At 43.5% G+C, this 27,483-nt stretch overlaps 1 protein-coding gene across 1 annotated transcript in view; it reads right to left on the bottom strand.

Moving 5' to 3' along the window:
- The window catches only part of HYDIN (HYDIN axonemal central pair apparatus protein), a 241,291-nt gene that overhangs the window by 70,942 nt on the left and 142,866 nt on the right, over positions 1-27,483 (bottom strand). Inside the window, 14 exon segments of the mRNA XM_087827374.1 lie at positions 494-677; positions 3,231-3,368; positions 8,222-8,436; positions 9,178-9,351; positions 11,566-11,739; positions 12,456-12,620; positions 15,120-15,288; positions 18,547-18,786; positions 21,408-21,557; positions 21,884-22,075; positions 22,226-22,353; positions 22,581-22,717; positions 23,117-23,244; positions 26,543-26,667. Coding sequence (XP_087683500.1) covers positions 494-677; positions 3,231-3,368; positions 8,222-8,436; positions 9,178-9,351; positions 11,566-11,739; positions 12,456-12,620; positions 15,120-15,288; positions 18,547-18,786; positions 21,408-21,557; positions 21,884-22,075; positions 22,226-22,353; positions 22,581-22,717; positions 23,117-23,244; positions 26,543-26,667 — 2,319 coding nt within the window.

Raw genomic sequence — 27,483 nt, forward strand, 5'->3', positions numbered from 1 at the left:
CTGCTGCAGTGCCTGGCACACAGCAGGTGAAAATATAGACGTTGAGTTTAGCAGCACCTCTAGTTTTATAGAAAATGCACAGTTGGCTTAAAAAAACCAACAGGCCAATTGGTCACCTGAGTCAAGATCGGACCTGTGGTGTGTTCCCCTGGGGTCAGTTGCAATTCCAGGGCAGATGAATGTGAATACTGTGACACTGGGGGAAAGAGGAATGTGTCTGTTGTCAGGGGAGCTGAGTTCGCCCTTCTTTCTACAATCTCTCAACAGGTCCTTCCTCTCTCAGTTCCCTCACGTGCGAAGTAGAAGAAACAAGAACTCCCAGCCACCTTACGGGGCAGAGGTGGGGCACCAATGAGATGGCAAATGTAATAATTTCATTTAAGACTAATGGGTTATCATAGCAGGGAAGCATTTTAAAAAGGCAAAAGCTATGTTTGAAGGAAAGATGTGTTAGGGCCTGTGAAGGACAGTCCAGGAGGGGGTGGGGCCTTGCCTTCTTGCTCCTTTTTGGCTTTCTCCTGGGCCTTCATGGCTGTGTAATCCTGGGCCATGTTGAGAACGTAGATGTGCTCCCGGTTGCCAATGGCCTTCAGCAGGCAGAGGAGAGCAAAAGCCGCATTCCGAGCAAAGAGTGTCTCGAGGCTATCAAACACCACTCCTTGGTAGCAGTCACTCAGCTGAAACCAGGAGAGCAAAGACAGTTACCGTGGCCACAGGACCCTCTGTTCTCTATAAAGCGGTGTGTTCTTCTGTCGGTGCTTTTACTGGTGCTGCAATTGGTTCTGCAGACCTACTGAGCCCTGGCAGGGGGAAAATACCATTCAGCTACCTGCTAAATTCAAGGCGCTGCTATAAAAAAAAGGAGAAAAATATAAATATTGGATCAGCCATGGAAGATCTCTGTCATACATATTTATAGAGTAAAGGCCTTATTCTGTCGCTACAGAAATAAAGAGAATGAAATGTTAACGTGAGGGTCTGAGGAGATCTAGGAGATCCGGGGAAGGAAGGTACAAAGTAAAGATGTCCTCACGCACAGAGTAATAGGCAGCAGGGACGGAGGTAGCGGAGGAGCCATTCTTAACGGTGTTACTGCCTTGGAGTGTAATGATTTTGATAATATTAACCACTCAAGAACAGTCTCTGCACTGCAGGGTTACTGAAAGTGTACTGCATAGACTGCCGCCACTGGCCGGGACGGATTTCTACCAGTGTTTGGTGAGGCAAGGCTCTCGGGTCGGACTGTAAATCAACTGCGTCACTAAGTACACTACTTGGTTCAGTTCTGCCATTTTTTTTTTCTTTGTAGCAAGACCTTGTCAATGAAGGAAGCTGTGCAAGCTCCATATCTCAACAAAGACCAGTACTCTGAGTAGCACAGCTCTCCTGCCTTCCTTTGGGCCTTTCCAGAGATTCTCAGCCTTTAATCTGGATTCACAAAATGCCTGCACGCTTATTTGACCACCTTGCTCAAGTCAGTTGAGAGTGACGGTAGCTTTAACGCAGTAGCAGCCCAAACTTCACATACATCATTTCTGGTGATGACATTCCTCCTCTTCTGGGAACCTCAGGTCTAACTTTATTATATTTAAATGTGCAATTAATAGTGTGGCCCAGCTTGCAAAACCAAAGCAAACACACAGCTGTGGGACCTGTTGAGCAACTTTGCTCTCTGTAAACCATAAGCAGCAGACAGGCTCAAGCGGTGCCCTCCCAGACCCTGCTGATCTTCTTTTCTTTAACTGTATAGCACTTGTAAAAATTTTAAAAATGGAAACAGTTATCGTGTTTCTGACTTTAAAAGCAATATGCCATTGTAAAATAATTCAGAAATGAAGACTAAAACTCTATAACCATCCAAAGATAACCATAGTTAACATGTATTTTGAATTTTTACTATGTGTATAATATACATTTATATATTTTTTATAGAAATGTAATTGTGTTTTACATGCTATTTAATAATCTGCTTTTCTTTTTTAATTTGTTAATTACAGTTGGCATTCAATATTATTTTATATTAGTTTCAGGTGTACAGCATAGTGGTTACACATTTATATAATTTACAAAGTGATACCCCCAAAAGTCTAGTACCCACCTGGCACCATACAGAATTATTACAATATTATTGACCATACTCCTTATGCTGTACTTGACATCCCTGTGACTATTCTGTAACTACCAATTTGTACTTCTTTTTTAAAAAATACATCTTTATTGATTTCAGAGAGAGGAAGGAAGAAGGAGAGAGAGAGAGAGAGAGAAAGAAACATCAATGATGAGAGCCATTGATCGGCTGCCTCCTGCATGCCCCCTGCTGGGGATCCAGCCTACAACCCAGACATGTGCCCTGACTGGGAATCAAACCACAATTTCCTGGATCATATCGATGCTCAACCGCTGAGCCATGCTGGCCAGGCCCAATTTGTACTTCTTAATACTTTCACTGTTTTCACTCAGTCCCCCAAGTCCCCCTCCCACCTGACGACCATCAGTTTGTTCTCTGCATCTATGAGTCTGTTTCTGTTTTATTTTATTCTTTAGATTCCACATATAGTGAAGTTATACGGAACGTAACCTGCTTTGCTCACTTAATAACATATTAAAAACATATTTTTACAGCAATTAACATGTCTCCAAATCCTATCTCTTTTTTTAAATCCTCACTTGAGGATATTTTTTTCCGTTGCTTTACAGAGAGAGTGGAAGGAAGAGAGAGGGAGGGACAGAGAGAGAGACATCAATGTGAGAGAGAAACATTGATTGGTTGCCTCCCACACACGCCCGGACTGGGGTGAGCCTGCAACCAAGGTACATACCCTTGGCTGGAATCAAACCCGGGACTCTTCAGTCCACGGGCCTATGCTCAAACCACTGAGCCAAACCAGCTAGGGCCAAATTCTAACACTTAACGGCTCCACCTTATAATTTTAAAAAACACCACTGTAGGGCTGTGCCATGACTCCTTTTTTGTTTTTTAATGTGTAACCTTCTGATCACTGGTCCTTTAAGGTGAGTGGCTTCAGGCAGTAGGCTGAGTTAGTGTCAGGGACTGACAAGGGCTGTCAAAAGAACAATTAACTGACTGGTGAGGGTGAGAAAACCCATCTTTCTTCCTCTCCAAGATCCTGGAGTTCTCAGCTGCTGTGGGTGGGTGATGGCTCAGAGTCTCGCCACAGCAAGGGGAAGGTGTGTGGGCCCTGCAGCTCCGTGCAGGAGTGTGGACGCACCTGTATGCGGTCGGCCAGGATCTGAACAAGTATTTCCTCGGGGAGCACACAGCTCAGGAGCCCCGTCTCACCCCCGATGCTGGTGCTGACACTGAGCCTGCGTGGTGTAGGCCCCGAGGGCAGAGGACTGGAGGAAATCTGTTGAGTGAGAGAAGGATCAGGAGTTAGAATCCAGCTTGATGTCCCAACGACTCCTACACATACAAGCCATGCGACCTCAGGAAAATCATACAATGTGTCTGGGCCTCATTTCCTCATCCGTAAAACGGGGACTGCAGTGTAAAATGGAATATTCTTACCTTCCTCAAAGAATTGCTATAGGTGTCAAGCAGGAACACTGTGGAAGGTGCTTTGTGTATGTACTGAACAGCATCCATTTGTTCATTCATTGAACAAAGACTCATTGAGCACCTACTATGCACCAGGGTCCCCTCTAGTACCAGGGACACAACAACCAAAAGTCTGGCAACATTGCTGCCAGTCTGGTCCTTACATTCAAGTGGGGGAGACAGAAAGGGACAGATGAACAAGCACATCAATAATATAATTTCAGACAGTAATGAGTGCCAGGGAGAAAATGATGAGGTAAGGGAATAAAGGGAGACGTGAAAGAACAAGACAAGGTCCTGAGAGGAGAGTCTTTCTGAGAGGGAAGAGCAAGTTCCCTCAACACAAGTGCACTTGTGGGTATTTGGGGAGTACTGGGGAGCCCAGTGCAATGGGAACCGAGTGAGCAATAGGAAAGATGATCAGGCTTAAAGTCAAAGATATAGTAGGGCCAGAATATGCAGGGCTTATCAGCCATGGTAAGGAATTTGGATTTTATCCCAAGTATTAATAGGGAGTCGTTGGCATGTTTTAGGCAGACAAATGATTGGAATTTTATTTTTAAGAGAGCATTCTACCTGCTGCATGAGGTGACAAGAGTGGAAGCAGGAAGACTGGGGGTGGTTATATAGCTCTGTGGTCAAGGCAGGAGATGATGGCAGCAGGGTTGACAATGTTCATGGCAGAGGTGGTAAGAAGTGGCTGATACAGGATATATTTTGGAAGTAGAGCCAATAGGATTTGAGATGGGATGTGAGAGAGAGAAGCTTCAAGCATGACTCCTTGAGTTTCCACCTTAGCAAACTGAAAAATGGTGAAGTTATTTACTAAGAAAGGAAAGACTGAGGAAAGAACAAATTTTTGGTAATGTTTTGTTTTATTTTTTGGGGGGGCAGGGAGCAAGAACTATTTTTTGGACATATAAATTTTGAGATGTCTCTAAGCCATTTGATATAGATATTGAATATGATTTGGGTATATGAACTTAATCTTGGGAAGAAATCAGGGCTGAAGATACAAATTTGAGGGTCATAAGCATAATGAGAATACTTAAGCATATTAATATTTAATTTTAATATTTAAGAAAACATTGAAGTATATGAAGACAATATTTAAGTATTTAACTAATGAATTGAATGAGATCATGTATAAAGAAAAGGTGGATACTAAAAAGAAAAGAGTAGATGACAGTCCTAGCCTATTCCGAGAAACTAGGTATCTGAAGATGTAAGAGTGGGGGGAGTAGTCAATGAGATAGAAGGAAGTGGAGGAGTATGGTGTCCTGAAAGCCAAGTGAAGAGAGCCTTAGGAGGGGTTATCGGCTGCCAAGAGATCATGTAAGATGAGGGCCAAAAGACTGGCCATTGGGTTTGGCAAGATGAATGCCAATGACCTTGAGGAGAGTAGCCAGTGAAGTGGCAAGGACAAAGGCTCACTGGAGTAGGTGGAGGTGAGAAAGATGGTGAGGACCAGGAGGCAATCATGCAGCAATTCTTTGGAGAGATGTTGAAAGAGGAGGTAATAGCTGGAGGGGAATCTGGGGTCATGGGAAAATGTTTTTAAAGATGGGAGGTAATAAAGCATGTATAGATACCAATGGGAAGAATCTAGTAGGTGAAATAAACAACTGGTAGAGAGAGGGGACAAGTGCAGGAATTTAGGTCTTGAGTAAGAGAGAAGGGATGGGGTCCAGTTGCAGGGCCTTGGGTAAGAGCAGGGGCAGGTCATTGCTCAGCTGCAGGGAAGGCGGGGCATTGGGCTAGGAGCAAGGCTGTCTGGTGGATTTGGTGGTGGGAGGATAAGGCATTGTCTCCTGGTTTTCGCCAAGATCTGTCGTTTTCTGATCATTAATTAAAAATGAGGAAGAGGTTTGAAGAGTGATGAAGCAATAAAATAGTTATCTTGAAGAGATGGGGGCAAATTTTCTAGGGCAGACCAAAGGGTCTGCTTGAGATTTGTAGTCTTCAACTTAAATTGAGACCATTCAGGAGAGATGAGGATTTTCTCCAGCTATGTTCAGCTGTCCTGCATGGAGGAGGTGGGGAACTGGGTTTACCAGGGCTAAAGTTTTGCTTGAAGGGTACAATGAGGGGCAAGGGGCAAGGGGCAAGGGGCAAGGGAGTGCCAATAGTGACAGACCACAGAATCCAAACTGGATGAAAAGGGGAGAGAAGGGGGTGGTAGACACTGAGCATGTGGATTGGATGTTTTGATGAGGTCATCTGGAAAGTTAGAGGATGGTTGTTGGAAAGTAGAATGTGGGATATAAAGATCTTGGAGTTTATGGGTAATAATGACCAAGGTCTAGAATATGATTACAGCAGTGAATAGCTGAGGGTGCCCTGGAATGGAGAAGTGAGAGTGTTGGACTAAACATCATTCAAAAGATCAGGATTAAACATCATTCAAAAGGATTTCTAACTGGTGTTTTCTTGGAACAAGGTGATTTTTGAATAAATTACCTTATATTACAGGTCATGTCTTCATTATATAACATGTTACACATTTATTCCCATTTGCAACTAATGACTACAATTCCAGTCATTGGAGAGTTCATGCTTTAGGAGAACTTTAGATCAAACAGCCACCTCTGGGTAAAGCACTCTGACAGTGTGACTGCTGTCCGAGCCGCTGGAGTCCTGTCACACTGGAGCTGTGCAGGGAGCCAAATGTGGGGATCTGTGATCTCTGATTTCTATTGTGATCTTTTACAGGTTTTAAGTTCTCTATTTAGTGAAAGGGGATTGAAGTCAGAATTTGGATTTTCTGCTGCCTTTGATACATTCTAAAAAGCTTTTCTTCACTGTTCTGATGGACAGAACCAAACCTAAGAAAATGGTTCCCCATGACACCCTATTAAATACAAATAGATGGGTTTTAGTTCATCCATAAACATCTATGTAAAGGACACCATATTAGATCTTGGAAAAGAGTTAAAAGGATGTTTCAAAAGAAATTGAGTCAATGGTTTCAGTTTTCAAGGTATTAAAAACCCCACGTATGACTAAAGTAAAGATCAGAGACATCATTTGGCATAAATTCAGCTCTGGCGGAGGCCCCATCCAACCAACATACCTTCTCTCACACAAAGACCTTCGCCTCCAGTCCACCCACTTGCCTCATCCAATGCTCCATTATCCACATGCCCCATCTAACCCTCCATTCACCTGTCCCAGCCAACGTGTGGGCCTCCTCTCTTATAAGGACCTTCACCTCCACTCGATCCACCTCACCAACCTTCTCTAAAACACCCACCTCTTCCACTATCCCTACAGAACTCTCAAACTGTAACAAGACCTACAGACCCTTTTACTTAACTTCCTGTTTCTCTCATTCTACTGCCCTTTTAATTCCTTTTCTACCTAGGTTGGTCTTCCCATATTGATGCCACTCTCAATTCCCTTGCCCCTTGTTCTGAGCACACCCCCTACCCCTGCTGTGACAAAAATGTCTCTCTCTGCCTCTGATTGTGGGCTGCCAGGGGCCACTTAAGGAAATCTTACAACTGTGAAGTTACGGATTCCTGTCTTGGCTGGGCCATCAGCATTCTCAACTACCTTTTCTTTTGTCCACCACCAATTTCTGGTTCTATTCCTCACAGTGAACACATCTCCTCAAGATGCTCTGCAACCCAAACTCTTCAATATTTCTGGAAAAACCCAGAGTCCTGCATACATCCTAGAGCCATTCAGTAAGCCATCTCCAACTTCTGCTCTCCACCTTGCTTCTCTCACATGTAGCTGTATCTGTTTTCACTTTCATTGACTCTAGAAGAAGCTGGCTCCTATCTCTTAAATTATGCTCAGTCCTGCCCTTCTTGTCTCCTTCTGGAACGGAATTCCCTCTTAGGTGGGTCATCACTTTATACTTTTCCAGGAGTTCCTATCTTTATAGGTCTGCTCGTGCCTCCATCTCCTTTAAAAAAAAAAGGAACTCTGGGTGTGCCCTGGGTTTGCTCCTCTAATGAACACTCTGTATTTTTCCCCTTTCTTTCAAACATTTCAGAAGCCTAGAATCACTTGACTCTACTTTTAGACCGACAACTCATCACACACTTATCTCTCACAGTACCAACCCTTGTCTTTGGCTTCAGCACCTGCTATTCTCCAGAGATTGTTCTCAAAGTCCCTTGGCACATGGCTCAAACTCTATGACTTTTTTATGACTTTCCAAGACTCCCCTGTAGCCATCCCACAACTTACATTAATGGTTTCATTCTTAACATCCTTATAGTATTAGGTTGAGGCATATGAAATGGCTATTATGAAGTTCCCAAATGGTTGAATATTGGCAATTTCATATGGCTTAACCTAATTCTTTTTACACATCTATTTGTCACCAATCTCATTTTATTGCAAACACTTGAAGGTGTGATTATCTCTTTCATCAGACTCTTAGTGCAGCTCAAGTGCAGCTCAAGGGATTTTGCTTTATTTATCTTCACTTTGCGAGGCTCCAACCCAGTGCCTACACCATTAAAGGCACTTGCTGAACACCTGCTGGATGAACCTCCTTTCAGGAGGAGTGGTGCAGGAACGGTGCTCAGACATGCCTGGCAAAGGCACCCATAGGAATGAAGTTGTGTTGATCTGGCTGCAGGATGCTGAGGAGGAGTGGGAGGAGGAAGGATCCAAGCCTTCCTTCTGGGGAGTCCCGGTTTGTACCTGTGCTGTTTCGGACATGTGCGGGTGATGCTGCTTCTGAGATGCAAAGCCGTGGGCATCTGCCCTGCTTCTGGAAAGCAGCACACTCCCACGTAGAATCTTTGCAGGTTTCACTTCAGAGGTTAACAGAACGGATTCTGAGGTTATCTTGCCCAGGGCCTCACTGCTCTGTCCTCTCTGTCCTATGGCAATTTGACTCGAAGTATTGTCCTGGGCTACACGGAGAGAGTGGGTTTATATTAAAAGTCACCTTAGGATAACAAGGATGTAACAGTGGGGATGGCATGCTGAAACCCAGTGTGATTCTCTTGGCTGAGCCCATCGAGGACTGGTTGATGATGGCTCTGTGGAGGGCCTGGCCTGGAGTCCAGGGCTTTTCACTGCTCAGATCCCACAGTAATCTGCCTCACTTTCTCTTCAGGTCCAGAGGGTAATCATTTCTGAAACTGTGGGTATATTACAGCCCTGCCCTGGAAGCCTAACACTTGACCTTTTGTGGTTCTAGGCAGTGGTGATGCCACTGAGTAGCTTGGGTAGAGCATTTATTCTCTGCTTCCATGGCAGAGCTGACCAAATGAACAAATAGGCTACATAAGAACAGTGTGCCTGGTGGCAAATATGCTTTTAACATTAATTTCTTTTTGTTGTTGTTGTTAATCCTCACCTGAGGATATTTCTTCCACTGATTTTTTTAGAGAGAGTGGAAGGGAGGTGGAGAGACAGAGAGAAACATCGATGTGAGAGAGACACTTCGATTGGTTGCCTCCCAATGTGCTCCGACCAGGGCCAGGGTCGAGCCTGCAACTGAGGTTCGTGCCCTTGACTGGAATCGAATCCACGGCCCTTCAGTCTGTGGGCCGATGCTCTAACCACTGGGAGAGAAGCTCAGTGAGGGAAATAGAGAAGTGTGGGTGCTGGCCACTTGACCACAAAAAGCCAGGGGAGATGGCCCTTACCAGACTCCTCGCCTTCCCTTATGGACTGCTCTATGGCAGCCCTGATGCAGAGCTCACGGGCCCGGACCCCTGGGACGTTGTTGCCGTCGGAGATGGCTTCCATCACGATGGAGTCGATGTTCAAGCAGGCTGCATTGTAGTACTTGGCAATGCTGGCTGCCGTGGCTGACTTTCCTACAGAAAAGGTTAGGGGGCTGAATTTCATGGCTTTCATTTGCTCAGTGTCCTAGACAGAAGCTTCTAGAACAGAGGCCCCTGTAAATTGGTCTCTCCAAGTGCTCTGGCTCTAAGTCAATCATGTGGTCAGGGGTGGCAGCAGAAAAGAGAAGGAAGACCCAAGGCACAAGTCAGGATTGTGGATTCTGCTCCTAATTCTATCACCCATGGACTCTGTACTATGGCAACCCACACCCTTTCTGGATTTTCTCCTCAGTTAAAAAGTGATTCTATCAGATGATCTTCAAAAATCCTGTAGCTCTTACTGTCTCTAATTCTACTAGGAAGGCTTTTTTGGTTTAAATAAGAACTCGTGGTTTTGTTTTCTTTTTCTTATTTCAAAATACCTGCTTATTAAAAAGAAAGCAGAAAATTCAGAAATAAAAGACAGGAGAAAAGAGAAAAAGATCCATAATTTACTCATCCAGGGAGATTATAGTTTGCATATAGTTACTAAGTATGCATCTGTAATTATTTTATTTATATTTCTTATAAAAAAGAAATGAGTTGTGTGACGTCTACATCCTAATCCCAGGAATTTGTAAATATGTTATCTTATACAGTAAAGGGACTTTGCAGGTGTGATTAAGTTAAGGATCTTGCTATGGGAAGATTCCCCTGAATTATCTGGGTGAATTATCCAATGTAATAATCACAAGGTCCTTACAAGAGAGAAGCAGGAGGGTCAGAGTCAGAGCATGTGATATGATGATGACAGCAAGGAGAAAAAGACTAGAAGATGCAATGTTGGCTTTGAAGATGGAAGAAGGGATTGTGAGTCAAGAAATGAAGGCAAAGTTTCTAGAAGCTAGAAAAGGTAAAGGAAATGGATTCTCCCTTATAGCCTCCAGGAGGAATGCAGCCCAGTTGACCCATTTTAGACTTCTGACCTCAGGAACTGTAAAAGCAAATTTGCATTGTTTTAAGCCATTAAGTTTATGTTTATTTGTTACAGTAGCAATAGGAAATGAATACAGATTCCAAATCATAAATATGTCATCTTTTTCACACTTAAAGCAATATACAGGGTGTCCCCCCAAAATGTATGCACATGTTGTCTGTAGATTCTGCTACATTTTGAAAATGAAGTGTATTTTAATAAACACTGCCTTTATAATTATTCAATGTGCGTGTATACATTTTTTGGGATACCCTGTATTACGAATATCTTTCTATTCATTCAATACACTTCTGTGGCATGGTTTGCTTTTAAAATTGTGGTATATACACATAAAATGTACCATTTTAACCATTTTTGAATGTAAGGTTCAGTCACAGAAGTATATTCACTTTGTTGTGCAACTATTACCAGCATTTTTTCACCTTCACAAATGGAAACTCTGTATCCATTAAACAATAAGCCCCCATTCCTCAGTCCCCCAGCCCCAGGAAAGCACCACTCTACCTTTAGTTTCTATGAATTTGACTACTCTAGGTCGCTCATATAACTGGAAGTGATACAGTTATTGCCTTTTGTGTATGGCTTATTTCACTTAGCACAATGTCTTCAAGGTTCATTCATGTTGCAGCATGTATCAGCATTTTCTTACGTTTTAAGGCTGAATACTATCTCACTGTACCACATTTTGTTTATCTATTTATCTGTCAATGGACAGTTGGGCTGTTTCTACCCTTTGGCTGTTGTTGATAATGCTGTTATGAACATGGGTGTCCGAGACACTGTTTTTAATGGTGATATTAACTCACCGTATAAATGTGCTATGGCTTAATTAACCAGTTTCCCATACTGAATGCTTGAGGTGCTCTCAGTTTCTTATTATGGTTAATAATGCTGTAGGGAAACTCCATATTGTTAGTCTTTGTCCATGTCATTAATTAGTTTCCTAAGATACAATTTTGGAAGCAATATTGCCAGATCAAAGGGTTTGCTCATACCCCCCCCCCATTTTTAAATAATAGAATTGAAAGAATGCAAGCTGAAATAATTCAGATGTATTAATTAAAAATGAGGTGTCACTGCTCTTTTTCTAATTCTGTATGTCTGAGGTTGGCAATTCAACAGTTTTGGGATAATCCTTTCATAAATAAATAAATAAATAAATAAATAAATAAATAAATAAATAAATAAATAAAGTCTTATGTCTTAAAAAATTACACATGTAAGCTTCACCATAACCCCAGAAGGGGCCACCCCTCAGAGTTGTGGCCTACCTGAAAAGGGTGTCCCGTGGATGATGATGGCGATGCCTTTCCGGTTCTTGGCCATGTGACCTTCTGGAGAAATGTCAATGCCTAGGTATCGAGCAATCGCCTTGCTCACTGGGTTGTTCTCTACTTCTCCAACATCTTCTGCAGAGTGGCTGTCAGTGCTCTGTAACTTGTCAGCTGCAAGTTAAAAATACATGTGTGTGTGTGTACATGTGTGTGCATGTGGACACACTCAGAGTCCACATGGGTTCTAATGAAAATGGGAATGAGTTTTTCTTTTTAAACATTGCTTGGAAATGAGATCATAATCGCTGCAGCCCTCATTTCCTCCTGTATTGTACAAGAGTACCCTTTTTTGCCCATAGCTACGAGGATTGCAAATACAGATATTCTTTGGCTCTTAATCCCATTTTTGGGAATCTTTTCTTCTGAAAAATAATGTTGGAAATTAGCCGACTTTGCAAACATTAAGGGAAATGGCCAAATAAACGATGGCATATTCATGTTATAGAATTAATACATAGTCATGCCAAGAGGTTTGGAAGATGCATTTCATGAAGAAAGGTGAAAAGGCATTAAACATTCTTCCCACTTCTGCTTAGAGAAAAATGGGCCCAAAACATTAAAATGCTTGGTCAGCCTTGGCCAGTGTGGCTCAGTTGGCTGGAGTGTTGTCCGTCGCACCGGAAACTGGAGAGTTCTATTCCGGTCAGGGCACATACCTAGGTTGTGGGTTCGATCCTCAGTTGGGGCGTATAAGGAAGGCAACTGATTGATGTTTTTCTCTAACATTGATGTTTCTCTTTTTCTCTCCCTTCCTCCCTCCCTCAAATAGATTAATTAAAATAAATAAATGAATAAATAAATGAATAAATAATAAAATGCTCAGTTACTTTGAAACACTATTTTTTCCAGGCTGTCATCATCCTCCTCTTCATCTGGGTTTGTCTTGGACTCGTCCCAATCCCCCAAGTCAGATGTGACAGAGATCCCTTGGCTAAGCGAGGCCCTCTTCGCACCGGAGGTTCCCAGCTCTGACAAGGGTATATCATCATCTTCTACCAGAGAGCAAGGATAAAAACACATGGGGAAGATTTGGGAGGGCAGAAAAGGAAAGAGAGACAAAGAGGAGAATTGCTGAGCTGGTTAGCTGACCCTGGACTATTCAACTCAAGTAAACAAGAGCTGCACTGAGTTTCTCTGCTCAGAGTGTTTCTACATTTTAACATAACCTCCCCCCCCCAAATTATTGCTCCAGATAATTTGGAAAGTTCAGAAGAGCAAAAAATTATAAAATTCAACTGCAAAAAGAGATATAGATAGACAAAGAAATGGTGACAGGGGAATTGCATCTTAATTTTATGATACCAGTACAGGAGAGTTAGCAACCTCTCATTTTTAATTTTTCAAAACCAATCTTGTACATACCAATTTGTAGCCTGCTTTCCCTCTTAATTTACCATGAACATTTCTGTGTGTTATTGGTAAGCACATCTAACCTTTTGTCTGCCCAGCACCCTCCTCATTGCCCCATCCCACAGAGTTGCAGTGGGCACGTAGAAGGGCTGTGACTATATGAATTGACCCCTCCCCACCTCTACCCCAGGGTCAAGGCATTCTCTTTGTTGAGGATTTGGATTTGAGCCAGAGAGGTTGCAGCTCTCTTGTGAAGGTGGCGATGTGACTTGGGACTGTGGCCGTCCCTGGATGTGGTGTGGGAGGGGAAGGGTGGTCTATAGCATGAGAAAGCAGGTGAGTAGATGCCCGGAGAAGCACTGGTGAGAAGTAGAGTGTGTGCCTTCCTGGACTCCTCTGGACCCTTGGGTCCTGGCTCTAGGCCATGTTTCAGTGGGCCAAATGGAAAAAGGGACCCACAACTGTGGTGTGTAATGGGCATGAGAGCGACATGGCCCTCCCCCAACTTTATGATGTCCTTTGGACATCACAACCTCTCACAGCTCTCTATTCTGGCCACCAGGCAGTCCTGACTTGAAATGTCTTTCCCTCCACCCACTTCCTGACTGTGATCTCTCAAAGGCAGGGATCTGTTTCATTGATCTTCCCCCCACCCCCAGCACTTCAGCTCAGTGCTTGGAACACAGCATGTGTTTGTTATGGGCTTAACTGGTTCCCCTAAAATTCATATGCTGAAGTCTTAACTCCCCAGTACCTTAGAATGTGGCTGTAGTTGAAGATAGGGCCTTTCTAAAGGTAATGAAGTTAAAATGAGGTCATTTGGGTGTCCTAATCCATCCATAATCCAATATGACTGGTGTTTGTAGAAGAAGTGATTAGGACACAGACACACACAGCAGGAAGACCGTGTGAACGCAGGGTAAAGACAGCCATCTACAAGTCGAGGAGGAAGGTACAGAAGAAAACAACCCTGCCGACATCTTGACCTTAAACTTCTAGTCTCCAGAATTGTGAGAAAATAAAGTTCTGTTGGTTAAGGCACCCAGTGTGTGGCATTTGTGATAGCAGTTCTAATAAACTAATAGTGCTCAATGAATATGAGCAGGAGATGGGTGGACAGGCAGCCTTCTTCTCTCATCTTCTCCATTTAGGGCAAAAAAACTAGTCTTCTCTGATTAGCTTCCTGGAGGGAAAACAAGCCAGGCCCAAGAGCAGGAGAAATGGGCTCGATTCGATTCATTCATTCATTCATTCATTCACTCACTCACTCTTACAGTACATATTTATTGGGCACTAGGAGTATTAGGTGCTGTTCCAGGCACTGGGTTTACAAGTGGGGAATATGTGACCACTGCCTTTTGGGGGTTCCTTGTCTGGGGGTGGTGACGGGTATGAAGGAAATAATTACACACGTAATGACTGTTACACAGAAGAAGAGAGCCAGGAAGGACAGGGAGGGCCAAGAAGAAGGCACGGAGAAGCAGGAAGGAGAAGCGAGCAGCATGACAAGCCACAGAATCCTACAGGGCGTCAGGGAACACTGATGTTCAAGGGCACACGAGGGCGACGACGCAGTCACCCAGGGGCGCCGAGCCAGGAAGGGCCAGCTTAGGAGTGCGCAGTCTAGCTTGGAGATTGGGGGTTGGCCTTGAGGACGATGAAGGGCTGACCTCTTCCTTGTGTGAACACCCACCTCTCTGAGGGCACCCATTTCTACCATAGGTGACGTCTTGCCTTGCATTGCCCAGGCACACACACGGGAACCGCGGAGTAGAGTGGTTACCGTCCTGGACTCTAGAGCCAGGGAGACCTGAGCTTGAATCCCGATTCTGCCACTTAAACTGTGGACGTGGCCTGTCAATGCTTCAGTTCCTCACCTGTACACGTGGTGCCCTCAGCACAGGGCTTGGTATCTGGCGAGTGCTCTAGCTCTGTAGTAGCTGTTTTTGTCTTAACTCCCCACTAGGGTCTAGTGAGAGCGGAATGCGTCCCTGTCTGCGCACCCCTACAGGTTGGGTCAGGAGCATTTTGTAAGGGGTAGAAATAAAATGCATAAGGCACCTCGAACCTGCCTGGCACCAGAGACCATTCAAAGAAGCCGGGGCAGGGACAGGAGCCGGGCCCCTGAGATGAGTTCTCACCGTTGTCCTGCCCCAGAGCCTCCAGATATTTCGCCTTCATCTGCTCCTCTTTGGACTGCTTCATCTCCTTGAAGTACTCATACACCTCTGGGGGCAGCTTCTCCCCAGGGACACGGGGTGGCAGCAGCAGGGTGTTGTAGGAATCATAGCCCTTCAGCGTTCGCAAGATCTGCTCGAGGACAGTGGGAACTGCTGTTGGTCTCGCTGGAGGCGTCTCCCCATGGCGCTCAGTGGGTCTGCTCACCCATCCTGTAAAACCCCTGTGCCTGCCCGAGGCCTGGTGTGTGCTCAGGGCAGGGTCCTTTGGAGGAGTCTAAAAGTAAGGCTTAGCCCTGAACCCGGGGGGCTGGGATCTCTATTTTTGCTCCATTTTAACCTGGGCATTCAACTTGTGGAAGAGAATTTTCTTCTTGTTTTAAAAATAAGATATACTGGGATTTTTTTTTCCATTGACAAAAGTACAGAACTCCATTACCCACCTTGAATGACACATTCTTATAAAATACTGTGTTAGCAATATTATACTGGGTAAGGTTGCTGTCTCATAAATGGAGCACCCAGGGGAAAATAAGCGAAATGGTATTAAGTATGTGTATGTGTGCACGTGCATGGGGGGGAGGGGGATATGTATTAGTGTTGTCAGAGGAAACGTGGGACGCCCAGTTAAATCTGAATTTCAGATAAACAATGAATAATTTTTCTAGTATAAGTATGTCCAATGCTGCTTATCTGAAATTCAAATTTAATTTAGCAAAACTGTTTCTCTTTCTGCTAAATGTGGCAACTCTAGTATGTATGTATGTTTATAAAGTACAGTAAAAGAAAGCCCTAGAAAGCAATCACTTCCTATAGGACCCGATTTATTGTAACTGGCAGGTGCTGGGAGGGTCACCTGGCTCCAGTGGTGACCCTTCTCCAGGATCACCATTTTCCATTGTTTAAAAACCACTGCTAATAAGATGATTCTAAAATATATATGGAAGAACAAAGGGCTAAAATAGAACACAAAGAAGACTAGAGAGAGAGGGTTGCCCCCTACCAGATATCAGGACTTATGAGACTGGAATAATAGGGTGGTATTGATATTGCGAGAGACAAATTGACCAGTGAAGTAGAAGAGAGCTCAGGATAGAACCATTCACATGTGAAGATTTGATACAAGACAGAGGTCAGTATGGAAAGGAAGGAATATCCCAAAGACTGGTTGCTACAGAGACACGAAGGTTTGGCCAACTGGCTTTAACTGAGTCACTCTAAAGAGCCAACCCGGCTCCAGAGCTTCCTGCAGCATCAGCTGAAGCCCCTGTTGAAATCTCATCACAGTTCATCTTTTTCTCTCCCAATTCTACTTTCCTATTCTTTACAGGTGTTTTTCCTGAGAATGCTCCCTAATAAATCACGCAAATCTCAGAGTCTTAAATTCTGCTTTCCATTGAACTTGACCCACAACAGAGGATGCTGTGCCAACATAAGCGATTGAGCATTTCATAAATACCCAATGAAAAGACTCCCTTCCAGAGGCACAGATGCCCATTCTGAGAAAAACTTCTGGAGGCAGAATCTAAATTGGGTAGAGCATAAACCTTGGATGTAAAGAAACCAGAAGATTCAGAGACTGAGTTGGGGAGGGTCCTGAGGAAGCAGAGCCACCTTAGCTAAGCCATTTGCAAATTCCTAATCCACAGAAAACATGAGATGACAAACGTTTATGTTGTTAAGCTTGGGGGTATTTTGTTTTGCAGCAATAGATAACTAATAAGTAACAGATAGCTAAGCATCAGACTTCTTGAACAGCAAAACTTCATTAAAATTAAAAACTTCTGCTCTGCAAAAGACATTGTCAAGAGAATGAGAAGACAAACCACGAACTGTGAGAAAATGTTTGCAAAAGACACATCTGACAAAGGACTATTACTCAAAATATGTTAAAAACTCTTAAAAACTCAACAAAAAGAAAGCAAACAACCTGATTAAAAAGTAGGCCAAAGACCTTGACAGACACCTCACCAAAAAAGATACCCGGATGGTGAATAAGCACATAAATAGACACTCCACAGCATATGTTATCAGGAAAATGCAAATGAAAACCACAGTGAGATACTACTACACACCTATTAGAATGGCCAAAATCCAAAACACTGACAACATCAAGTGCTGGCGAGGATGAGCAGCAACAGGAACTCTCAATTATTGCTCACGAGAATGCAAAATGGTACGACTGCTTTGGAAGACAGGTTGGCGGTTTCTTACAAAACTAAACATACTCTTACCATACAATCCAGCAATCATGCTCCTTGGTACTTACTGAAAGGAGTCAAAAACTTATGTCTACACAAAGCTCTGCACATGGGTGTTTACAGCAGCTTTATTCATAACTGTCAAAACTTGGAAGCAACCAAGATGTCCTTCAATAGGTGAATGGATAAATAAATAGTGGTACATCCGCACAATGGAGTATTATTCTGTGCTCAAAAGAAATTAGCTATCAAGTCACAAAATGATATGAAAGAAACTTAAATGCATATTAATAAGTGAAAAAAGCCAATCTGAAAAGGCTACATACTGTATGATTACAATTATATGGCATCTTGGAAAAGACCAAGTTATGGAGACAGTAAAAAGACCAGTGGTTACCAGGGTTGGGAGGAGGAGGAGATTAATAGGCTGAGCACAGAAGATTTTTAGGGCAGTGAAATTACTCTGTATGATACTATAATGATGGACACATGTAATTATACATTTGTCCAAACCCATAGCACATATAACATGAACAGTGAACTCTAATGTACTATAGACTTTGAGTGATTATGATGTGTCAATGTAGGTTCATCAATTGTAGCAAATGTACCATTCTAGAAAGGGATATTGATAATGAGGCTGGCTATGATGTGTGGGGGTAAGGGGTATAGCCCAATCTCTAAACTGCTCCAAAAAATAAAGTTTAAAAAAATGAACATGAAGGAGCAACTGGAAAATATACAACCCAGAACAAACAGAGAAAAAAAAGATAATGGCAGAGTTAAACCCTAACATAATTACATCAAATGTAAATGGTCAAAATATGCCAACTAAAGACAGAGACTGCCAGAGTATATTTTAAAAAGACCTAATTATATGCTATCTACAAGAAACTCACTTCAAATATAATGACTGCTGCATATGTTCTTCACTGTTTGAATTTTAACCATCAGCATGTATTAATTTTTCAATTAGTTGTTTAAAATGTATAATGCAATCACAGAGAGGCAATGAGTTTTGCTCAGGGCAAGAGAAGTCTACAAAGTGATCTTTAAATTGTCAAAGAAGGGTTCAAAGGGAAGGAGGGGTAAAGATCAGGGGCAGTTGTCCCGGCGGAGTGAAGAGCATGAGTACATGTCAGGACCCAGCACGGGGAGGAAAATGGAGTTTGGTTTTGGCGTCTGCTCACCTTCTCTTCTACGAGATACTGCTGGTCAAATTCTAAGGAGTAAAACTCAATGGGAAAGTCACAGGGATTCTTCACCACCACCTCGGCCTCGTCTCCAGGTGCAAAAGGCAGCAGTGGCCCCAGCTCCAGAATTGAAGGACTAAATTCCAAGCGTGGCTCTAAACCTTGCCCCTGTGCCAAGAGCATAAGCTTCTGACTACTACGGGCAATCTGGAACATCAGGGTTTGACTGTAGAATTTCTGGAAAACATAAAAACCAAAAAAGCATCTGAAGTTTTTCTATTATATGCCATGTAAAACTGAAAACCCTGGGGCTGAGGGGCGGGGGGAGGGGGGAACAAAATTGATCCTATTTAGATTAAGAGAGAGAACTTTTCTTATAAACTTTCATGACAGCAATTTCTATTACAGTATTAATACTTCGTATCTAGCATGCCAGGCATTGTATCAATGGTTTATCACTTGTAGAAGGCCCTCTAAACACCTTGCTCATATCCCTCAGACCTCCAGTGTACCCAGATGTCCCACTGCCACTATCTGTACCTCTGGGCAGGAACCCCTGAGCTCTCATTTCATGGGCCTGGCTACCCATGGGCAGGGCAGGGCAGGGCAGGGTAGAGTGTTGGAGAAGTAACACCTCCTAGGAGCAGTCCTCAATCAATGACTGTCAGAAGTTATTATATAAAGACCCCAACTCCTTCACTCCAGGGGAAGGGATCCTTCTGAAATGTGTACTTTGTATATTTTCTAAGAGTTTCCAGTGGGATTAAGTTCCAGTCTCCAAGGTAGCTGGCTCACTCACACACCTTATTAGCTGCCTTCCTTTCTGTTACCTTCTTTCTATGTTTCTGTCAATATTCCCTATACCTCTCAAATAATCTGTTTGCATTAAAAAATGTCTCTAGGTCTGTTTCTTGGAGAATCTGAATGAACATATTTCCATTTTTTGAACATACAGTTAAGTCATGGATAATCAGCTATAGCATTCACTTCACCTAATACAATTACGACCCAAGTAACCAGTTGATAATGATGCCAATGATCTTACTCTTTGTTTCACTGAGGAACCTATTTAAAGATGTGGGTTTGCAGGCCCCAGCCCAAACTTCCATATTTTAATTGCTTTTTATGGAAATATTGCTAAAACATTCCATTTATTTCCTTGTTTTCTAACACAGTATTCTGGACACATGCTATAATGTCTAGGAGTTGAGTGTCTGGACATTGGTGATTTCTCTGCTGCTGATGCTGATGGTGATGTTGGTGTGGATTATATGGGCTGGAGGGCTAACCAATTCCTCTCCCAATCGGTGGAAGCATTTTATTAACTTTCACCAATTCCAACCCAACCTTTATGGAAGTGCCTGAACAAGTGTGTGTGTGTGTGTGTGTGTGTGTGTGTGTATTTATTATATTTACTGATATTTCCCTCATTCAGTAAAACATCCAAAATCTTGAGTAAATCCCTTGACAGTCTTAAGATTCTCTAACAATGAAACACATATGAATTCTATTTTCTTTTAAAAGGGTTGGGGATATTTTTATTATAATAGAAACAGGGACTTCATTTTAGAATCAGATATGAAGTCATCCACTCTTCTTCTTTCTCACTACAGGTGCTTAAGTATTTCCTCAAAGCTATTACCAGGAAATCCATTGTTATTCTAAAAACTTGCACCGTTTTTTCTTTTAAGAGAATAAAGAAAAACATCTCCTAAGTGCTTTAAGCTTTGAGCAAAAGTCTTTAGTTTTAAATTAATTTGAGAAATAGAGAGAGAGAGAGAGAGAGAGAAACATCGATGTGAGAGAGAAACACCCATTGTGTGCCTTCTGCACGCTCCTCGACTGGGATCGAACCTGCAACCTTTTGGTGCACGGGACACTGCTGCAACCAACCGAGCCACACCAGCCAGGGCTGAGCAAAAGTCTTTACAATGTAATCTTTTGAGATCTTTTCTGGTTCTAAGTGTTTATTATTTTTACTATGTTCTTTGTCAGAAGTAGCTTTGTGCTGAATACACAAAAGAAACGATTGTGAGGCCCAGGGAGCATGTCTTCCAGGAAGTACTTATTGTTATCAAAACTACTAATGATAATAGTTAGTAGTTATTGAGACACTTACTACATATAGAGCAGAATGCTGTGCATTTTATTCACATTAATTCACTTAATCTTCAATATGACCCTAGGAGGTAGCTATTGCAGTCGATAATGTCTTACCTGAAGGCCCCAGGGCCAGACATGTTCAAATTCAGATTTTTAAAAAGGTAAACAGAGTACCCTATGTTACCTAACAGCCTCAGCAGGGTCTGAGGCAGGTGTGCTGGAATCAAACACATTAATATTTCTGCATTGCAATGTTAGATTCTGCAAGCTAAGTGGGATAAATAAAGGTTAAATAGTCTCATGTCAGTTCAGATGAGGTTTTTCTGCCAAATGAATTTGGGTCTGAAACGTATGAAATTTTTTCCCAGTTTTTGGAGCTTATTGGATCTCAGAATTGCAATAAGGGATTTTTGGCACATAATATTATTTTTCATTTTATCTATGAGCAAACTGAAATTGAGCAGAGTTAAGTAATTTGCTCAAAGCCACACAGCCTCTAATTGCAGAGGCAAAAGGCCATTAACCCAGGTCTGCTGATAAAAGTCGATGTGTTAGATTGATGTGCTGATTCCTCGTGCTCTTAACCACTGGGCCACATGGCTCCTACAGAAACCAGAAGCACTTGAGCTGTCATAATCAGAAGAGGGAGGCACAGGCCACTCAAAGCTTCCCGGGTGACCCAATGGAGCATGGAATTTGAGTAAAGCTCAGAGATTCAGAGAGTCTGAATGGAATCACATTTCTTTACAGCTTACCTCTTCTTTGGGCATGAATCTCACTTGCACGTTGGACTTCTCACCAGGATCCAAGACCCCAGAAGCAGGCTGGATCTCAAAGATCCGTGTTTTCGGCTTTAATTCAGCACGTAGCTTCCGTCTCAAGTACTTTGGCATGTGTTTCTCCAGCTGGTTAATAAATATTAGACAGTTAGGTAATCATCTATGGAAAATGGACTTATTCCATACTCTACTCACTCAATCTACATTTACTGAGTGCCTCTCAGGTACCAGAGAAAGTGTAGATACCAGGGGTACAAAGATGAATGACATTCACCAGACAGCATAGCCTGATAGATCCTTGAGTGCTGGCCTAAGGAATTATATTTTATTCAGGAGGTAATAGTTGTCCTGAAAGTCTCAGCAGGAGAGTAAAATGACGAGAGTGAATGCCTAGAATTAGAAATCTGGCTGAAATGGAGATGGAAAAAAGGGACCAACAGACCACAACTCACCTTGTTAAATGGCTTATGGCTGACGACAAACCATTCACAAGGAACTTGAAGATGATTGGAAAGCTGAATAGTTTCCACAAGGCACTGTCCACACTGAGTTGTGGCAAACTCCACTTTTTCACAAGACAGTGTCATAGAGGGAATGGTCACCTTGGCTTGCAGATAGATGTTAACTGTTGGCCCTCCAATCACCTAGAGTGGGCATAATATTGCTGTCAGCATGTGGGACAGGGTTGGGGGGAGAATCATGGCTCTGAAATAGTAACTGGATCATCCCAAGGGTGATCAACCAGCAGAGCTAGAAGCTGGGGAGTGTCAGCTGGGCCCAGGGGTGCCTCTTACCTTGATGGGCAGAATGACTTCTTTGTTTCCAACAGAAAGATTGGTCCCTTGTTGGTCAAATCTCACTTCAAACATTTCTGTTTCGCAGTAGGGTAGATTCTTTACACGATCTAGCTCAGTACTAAAGCCTGGACCAAGACAAACAGAATTTCTTTGCAGGAAAGAGTGCAAATAAGAGCTGCTTTAGTTAGGGCCCCTCTGGGGCAGGATAACCATTCAAAGAATCAATGAATGACCCAACCGTTCTTTCAGCTGATCCCAGAAGACATACACACTCTACTCCAGGAAGACAGTACAGATGGCCTTGTTGGAAACGACAAGGTGCAGTGGGAAAGGGTCTCCCTCGCCCGGTTACCTGTATCGTGAAGGACACGCTTTTCTGCATGGAAGGACACTGGGATGTGACTGGTGTTGGTGATTTTGATGATGTAGGTTCGGGAGTCACCAAGGATGAGGTAGCCAAAGTCCAGGATATACTCTGGCAGCTGGATTCTGAAATGGTTAACAAGCTCCCCTTACCAGTCGCTTTTCCAAAAGTGAGAGGGTGCGAGGCTCTCTTCTATCTCCTGTGCACAATGCTGCGCTCAGGAGCTGAGAACAATGAGCTGAGAACAATCTCCCAGAATGGAGATGAAGAACAGGACACCTCTTCCCTCAGAGGTTCACACCTACATCGTGGGCCCCCATGAACCTGGAACTGGCCTGGCCTTTAGACAAAGCCAGAGGTTTCTGACTTTAACAGGCGGAGTCCTGCCTGGTTAGCTGGAGGCTGAAGGGTAGCAGACACGGTGCGCGCACTGCAGCCCTGGGTGATCACCCCCTGCAGGGAGCGCTCTGTGGGCGGCAGCGCTTGCTCCCTACGCTCTGAAACAAACATGGAAGGGCACTCACTTGGCCAGTCTGTGGCGACCCCGATGGCTGACGTCGTCCGTGAGATCGGGGATAATTGTTTTCTGATGTTCTATGGCATAGCTTTGGACTATAAGTCTCTCTACTTCCATCTGGAGCTGAGCATTTAACTGGAGCAACAGAGAGGAGCAAGTGAGCAAAATCTTCTAGGACATGCACTCTCAATGTGGGCAATATCACCCCCAAGGGCTGGAAATTGGTTCATGGAGCAGGCAAAAAAATCTTAGCTATTACAGTGGTTTGCGGCCCTCCAAAGGGCCACAGTACATAAACAGATATACAGTCTATGTGTAATAATAACATTTTCATGGGAGTGGCTGGAGTAGGCGAACTGGTACATCTATAGCACGAGTAGTCTCAGCAACAAAAAGGAATGAACTATTAATATTCATGGACCTTAAGGGCATCATGCTGAATGAAAAAAGCCAATCTCAAAAGGTTATATATTGTATGATTCCATTTGTATAATGTTATTGAAATGACAAAAGCATAGAGATGAAGAACAGATTAGTGGTTGCTAGGGGCAAGGGATGGGGACATTAGGGATGGGTATGGTTATAAAGGAGTAGCAAGTAAGGGCAAATACAATTAAAAATAAGAGACTTAATTTGCCCTTTTGAAAATAAGGGAAGAGACTTCTCCCCGACCCCTTTTCATAGAGCATTTACTTTAGAGAACTTGTAAGTTCTTTCTCTGTCTCTTTGAAATGTATGTAAATCTTTTTAAGGGCTATATGAGCCTCCCAGCTTTACAACTCAGAGTGTCTTTCTCAAGGACCTGGGGACTGTCCCTTGATATAATCACCAAGGACAATGGAGCCCCTACCGCCCAGTCTCTGTGGGAGGGTGAGAGCCTAAGGTCAGAGGGCACTGTCATAAAAACAAGAGAACTTTGGTTTCCTTGGATAAAGCCAATTAGCTAACCCAGATGGTCACCCCAATTACCATGTGGATTTAGGATGAACTATGTGTAACAAATGGTGCTGCCAAGTCCTCTAATTTGAGGACTAGTTATAGTTCTTACTTAAGGATTAGTTACTGTTTCATTTGACAATGTGTATGTAATGGTTGCATCTGCTTGGCTATATATATAAGGCTGAGATTTCTTTTTGTCTTTGCAATCTCTGAGTGGACTGCCTGTGACACAGATCTCATTCTGGTTTTAATAATTATTTAATAATAATTTTCTTTCTTTCTCTTCTACTTTTGTGGAGAGATTTTCTGGGTTGGAAGATTTCGTTGAATTCTGTTTCCCGAACAAGCATAAGTATCCTTGTGGTGGAACAGCTCTGTATTTTAATTGTGGCTGTGGCTACATAAATCTACACATGAAAATATTGCAAAGAAGCAACCCCACACCCACCCACACACCAGTGCACATAAAATTGATGAAATCCGAATAAGCTCTGTAGCTTGCACCAATGTCAATTTCCTGAGTTTGATATTGTGCTATAGTTATGTAAGGTGTTGCCATTGGGAAAACATTTTGCACAGCTTGCTGTGAGTTATAATTATTTCAAAATAAAAATTAAAAAATTTACTACCAAACTATTCAAAGAGAGTAAGTTTTATGTATAACAAATGCATTTCATGGGGCAGTAGGAAAAAATGTCTTGGGGGGAGTGATAGTGAAAAAAGGTAGGGAGATACTCTTCCAGAAGGTCCCAACCTGAGGCTCAGGGCCAAGAAGGAAAGGTTAATGTGTGAAGTGGCCTGGACCGAGACAACAGGGAGAGGCAGGAACTGTGATGAGGTCTGACAAGAGCCTGCCTCACCTACAGGCTTTCCCAGTCATCTTGATTCTTGAACCCTGTGGTCAGTGGAGCCCTGGCTTATGCAGGAGGGCTAGCTCGCTCTGCTCCTGCCATCGCATTCTCTGAAACCCCCCGAGGGACCACCAGCCTGCTAAGGCTCTGACGAGGTGCCCCCTGGGAAGGCAGGTAGCAGGTGGAGATGCACCGCTGCCCCTCGGGGAGGGCTGGGGGTCCAGCCGGAGAGGGCAGAGGCTGAGAACATGGTGTTAGGATTTGGACAGGCCTGCATGCAAATCCTAGCTCTGCTGCTAGCCTTGGGAAATGCACTTGCTTCCATGAGTTCTGCGAAACCTTAATTAAGATGATAATGGAACCTTGCTCCTGCTGCCCCAGGGTGGGAGGAGTTAATGAAATGATAATGCAGGTCAGTAGCGTGGCACAGGCCTGGTATAAGAGTTCAGTTAATGGTAGCTGCTGTTATTAATTATGATTTTTCTTGGAGCTAAGATTAACCTTCAGTATCTGCAAAATACTGCAGATACCCCCTGTGGGGTCCCGAGTCTCCCCAGCGACACCCCCATTTCCCATTTGAGAACTCCCTTTTAACCAATCTAAGCTCTCTCAGCTGTATGTATAATCCTTTCTCATGTACATTTGCTCTTTAAAAGAAGAGCACAGAGAGAAAGCAGCCTTCAATGTCAGGAGTAGACTGTGAAGAGGGGAATTTCAGGGAGCGGTGGGAGAGGACATTTGGGGGTTTTGCCTTCCTAACTCACAGCAGGGGCAGCCTTTATTTACAAGCTGGGTCACTCCCTCCCTCGAGAGACCGGTTCTTGGCCTCGATTCCACCTGGGAGGCACCACGCACTCCTGATTGCTCCGGAACCCCCTCCCCGCCTCAGGTGTTGGGTACCTGAAGTGTCCACTCCGAATTTACACTCTTCCCTGACCACTCAAAACACTTCCTGGGAAGCTCACCATCTCCTGTGATTACAATGACCATCTGAAGACTCTCAAATCACTTTCTCCAGCTTATCTCCACCCCCAGGTGCATAGCAGTGGTTCCAGCTCCCTATTGGATGCCTCTGCTTGGATGGTGCACAGAAATCTCAGGTTAATAATGGACCATCTGAACGCTCCTCTTTCACCCGAAACTTGCTTCTCGCCCTGAGTTTCTTATCTGAGTGCCCCTCCTTATTTTGTCATCCAAGAAAATCACTTGGAAGTCACCTCCTCCTCACTCCCACATCCAATTCACCCCTGACGAATCTACCTCCAAAATATTTCTTGAATCCACCTAATTCTCCCTGCTTTCTCAGTTGTCACCTTTGTTTACACTACCACCATCTCTCATCTATAATTACTCCATCAGCTTTTAAAATAAAAGATGCAAAATATGGTTATCCATGCCTCAGTGGAAGCACTCAGTGACTTCCTATTGCCCCCAGGGTAAAGTTCAAAAAGCGTAATAGGTTCACTAGGGGCTGCTCACCTCTTCAGGCTCATCTTGGTTCCCTTATCCCCTTCCCTCCCTTCTTTGCTATACCTTTTTCTACTTTCCATTTCTCAGAGACACCATGTCCTTCTTGCCCCAGGGCCTTTGCACATACTGTCCTTCTGCCACATACATTCTGTGCAGAGTGAGGCTAGTCTTACCTTAAAATAGTCATCCTCGGGCATTTCCTCAGTGGTCTCTGAGTGATTTAATGTTTCATATTTGCTGAACTCTTTTTCTAGGTTTTTTCTGGCCTGATCTAAGAAGGTTTCATACTTTTCATTTCCTGTGGGGGTTGGAGGGAGAAGAAAATCAGGATGGTTAGAAATATATGAATTATACCCCAAACACAGGCTTTTAGCTCAGGCTAAATAAAGTGAGCAGGGAAATGAACTTTTTGGTACCTTCCTTGCCATGTTTTCTCTGCTTTGGGGGATGAGGTAATTTTGTGAGTGGGTCGGATTTGTAACAGGGACCTCACTGAGTTTAGTGAGCTTTTCGGCTGGTTCTCGAGAAGCTGACGGCACTAGCATCCTAAGCCAGCTGTAGGGTGACCGCCTGGATCCCAGCTTATCTGGTGCTCTCCTAGTTCCAGCACTGTCGTCAGCTGCAGGACTTGGGAAACCCCTCAGGCTGGACAAACCCAGACGGCTGGTCACTCTTTCAGTTAGTCTTCATGTTTATTAAATCTCAAGTTGCTTTAATTGCAACAAAATAAGCTACAATCACCTGAATCAGGGAGGGTAGGCGATTGGCGGAGAGATTACAGACACCCAAGTTCACCAGTAAGCAGTGCAAGGCAGGCAAAGTAATTACAGGGTCTTTTAGGAAACAGCAGGAAGCCCTGGGATTGTGGGGAAGCACAGAAGGCCCAACTAATAGTATCCAGATTTCAATTATTTTAAAGCCCTGAACTGCCCAAACCATGTCTACTGCCTAAAGAGGCCAGCTGGGTGCCCAGTTTTCAGCCGTGTGGTAAAGGCCTTCCTTCCTGACAGCTGTATGTGGAGTTGGACTAACTTCTGTTTGCTGGAACTCTAGGTGCTAGGGTGTGACATGGGTTTAGTTTTACTAATGGTTGTGTTCGTATTTTCAGGGAGTG

This window comes from Miniopterus natalensis, chromosome 18 (assembly GCF_054644295.1).
Source record: "Miniopterus natalensis isolate mMinNat1 chromosome 18, mMinNat1.hap1, whole genome shotgun sequence".
In the NCBI taxonomy this organism is placed as follows: Eukaryota; Metazoa; Chordata; class Mammalia; order Chiroptera; family Miniopteridae; genus Miniopterus; species Miniopterus natalensis.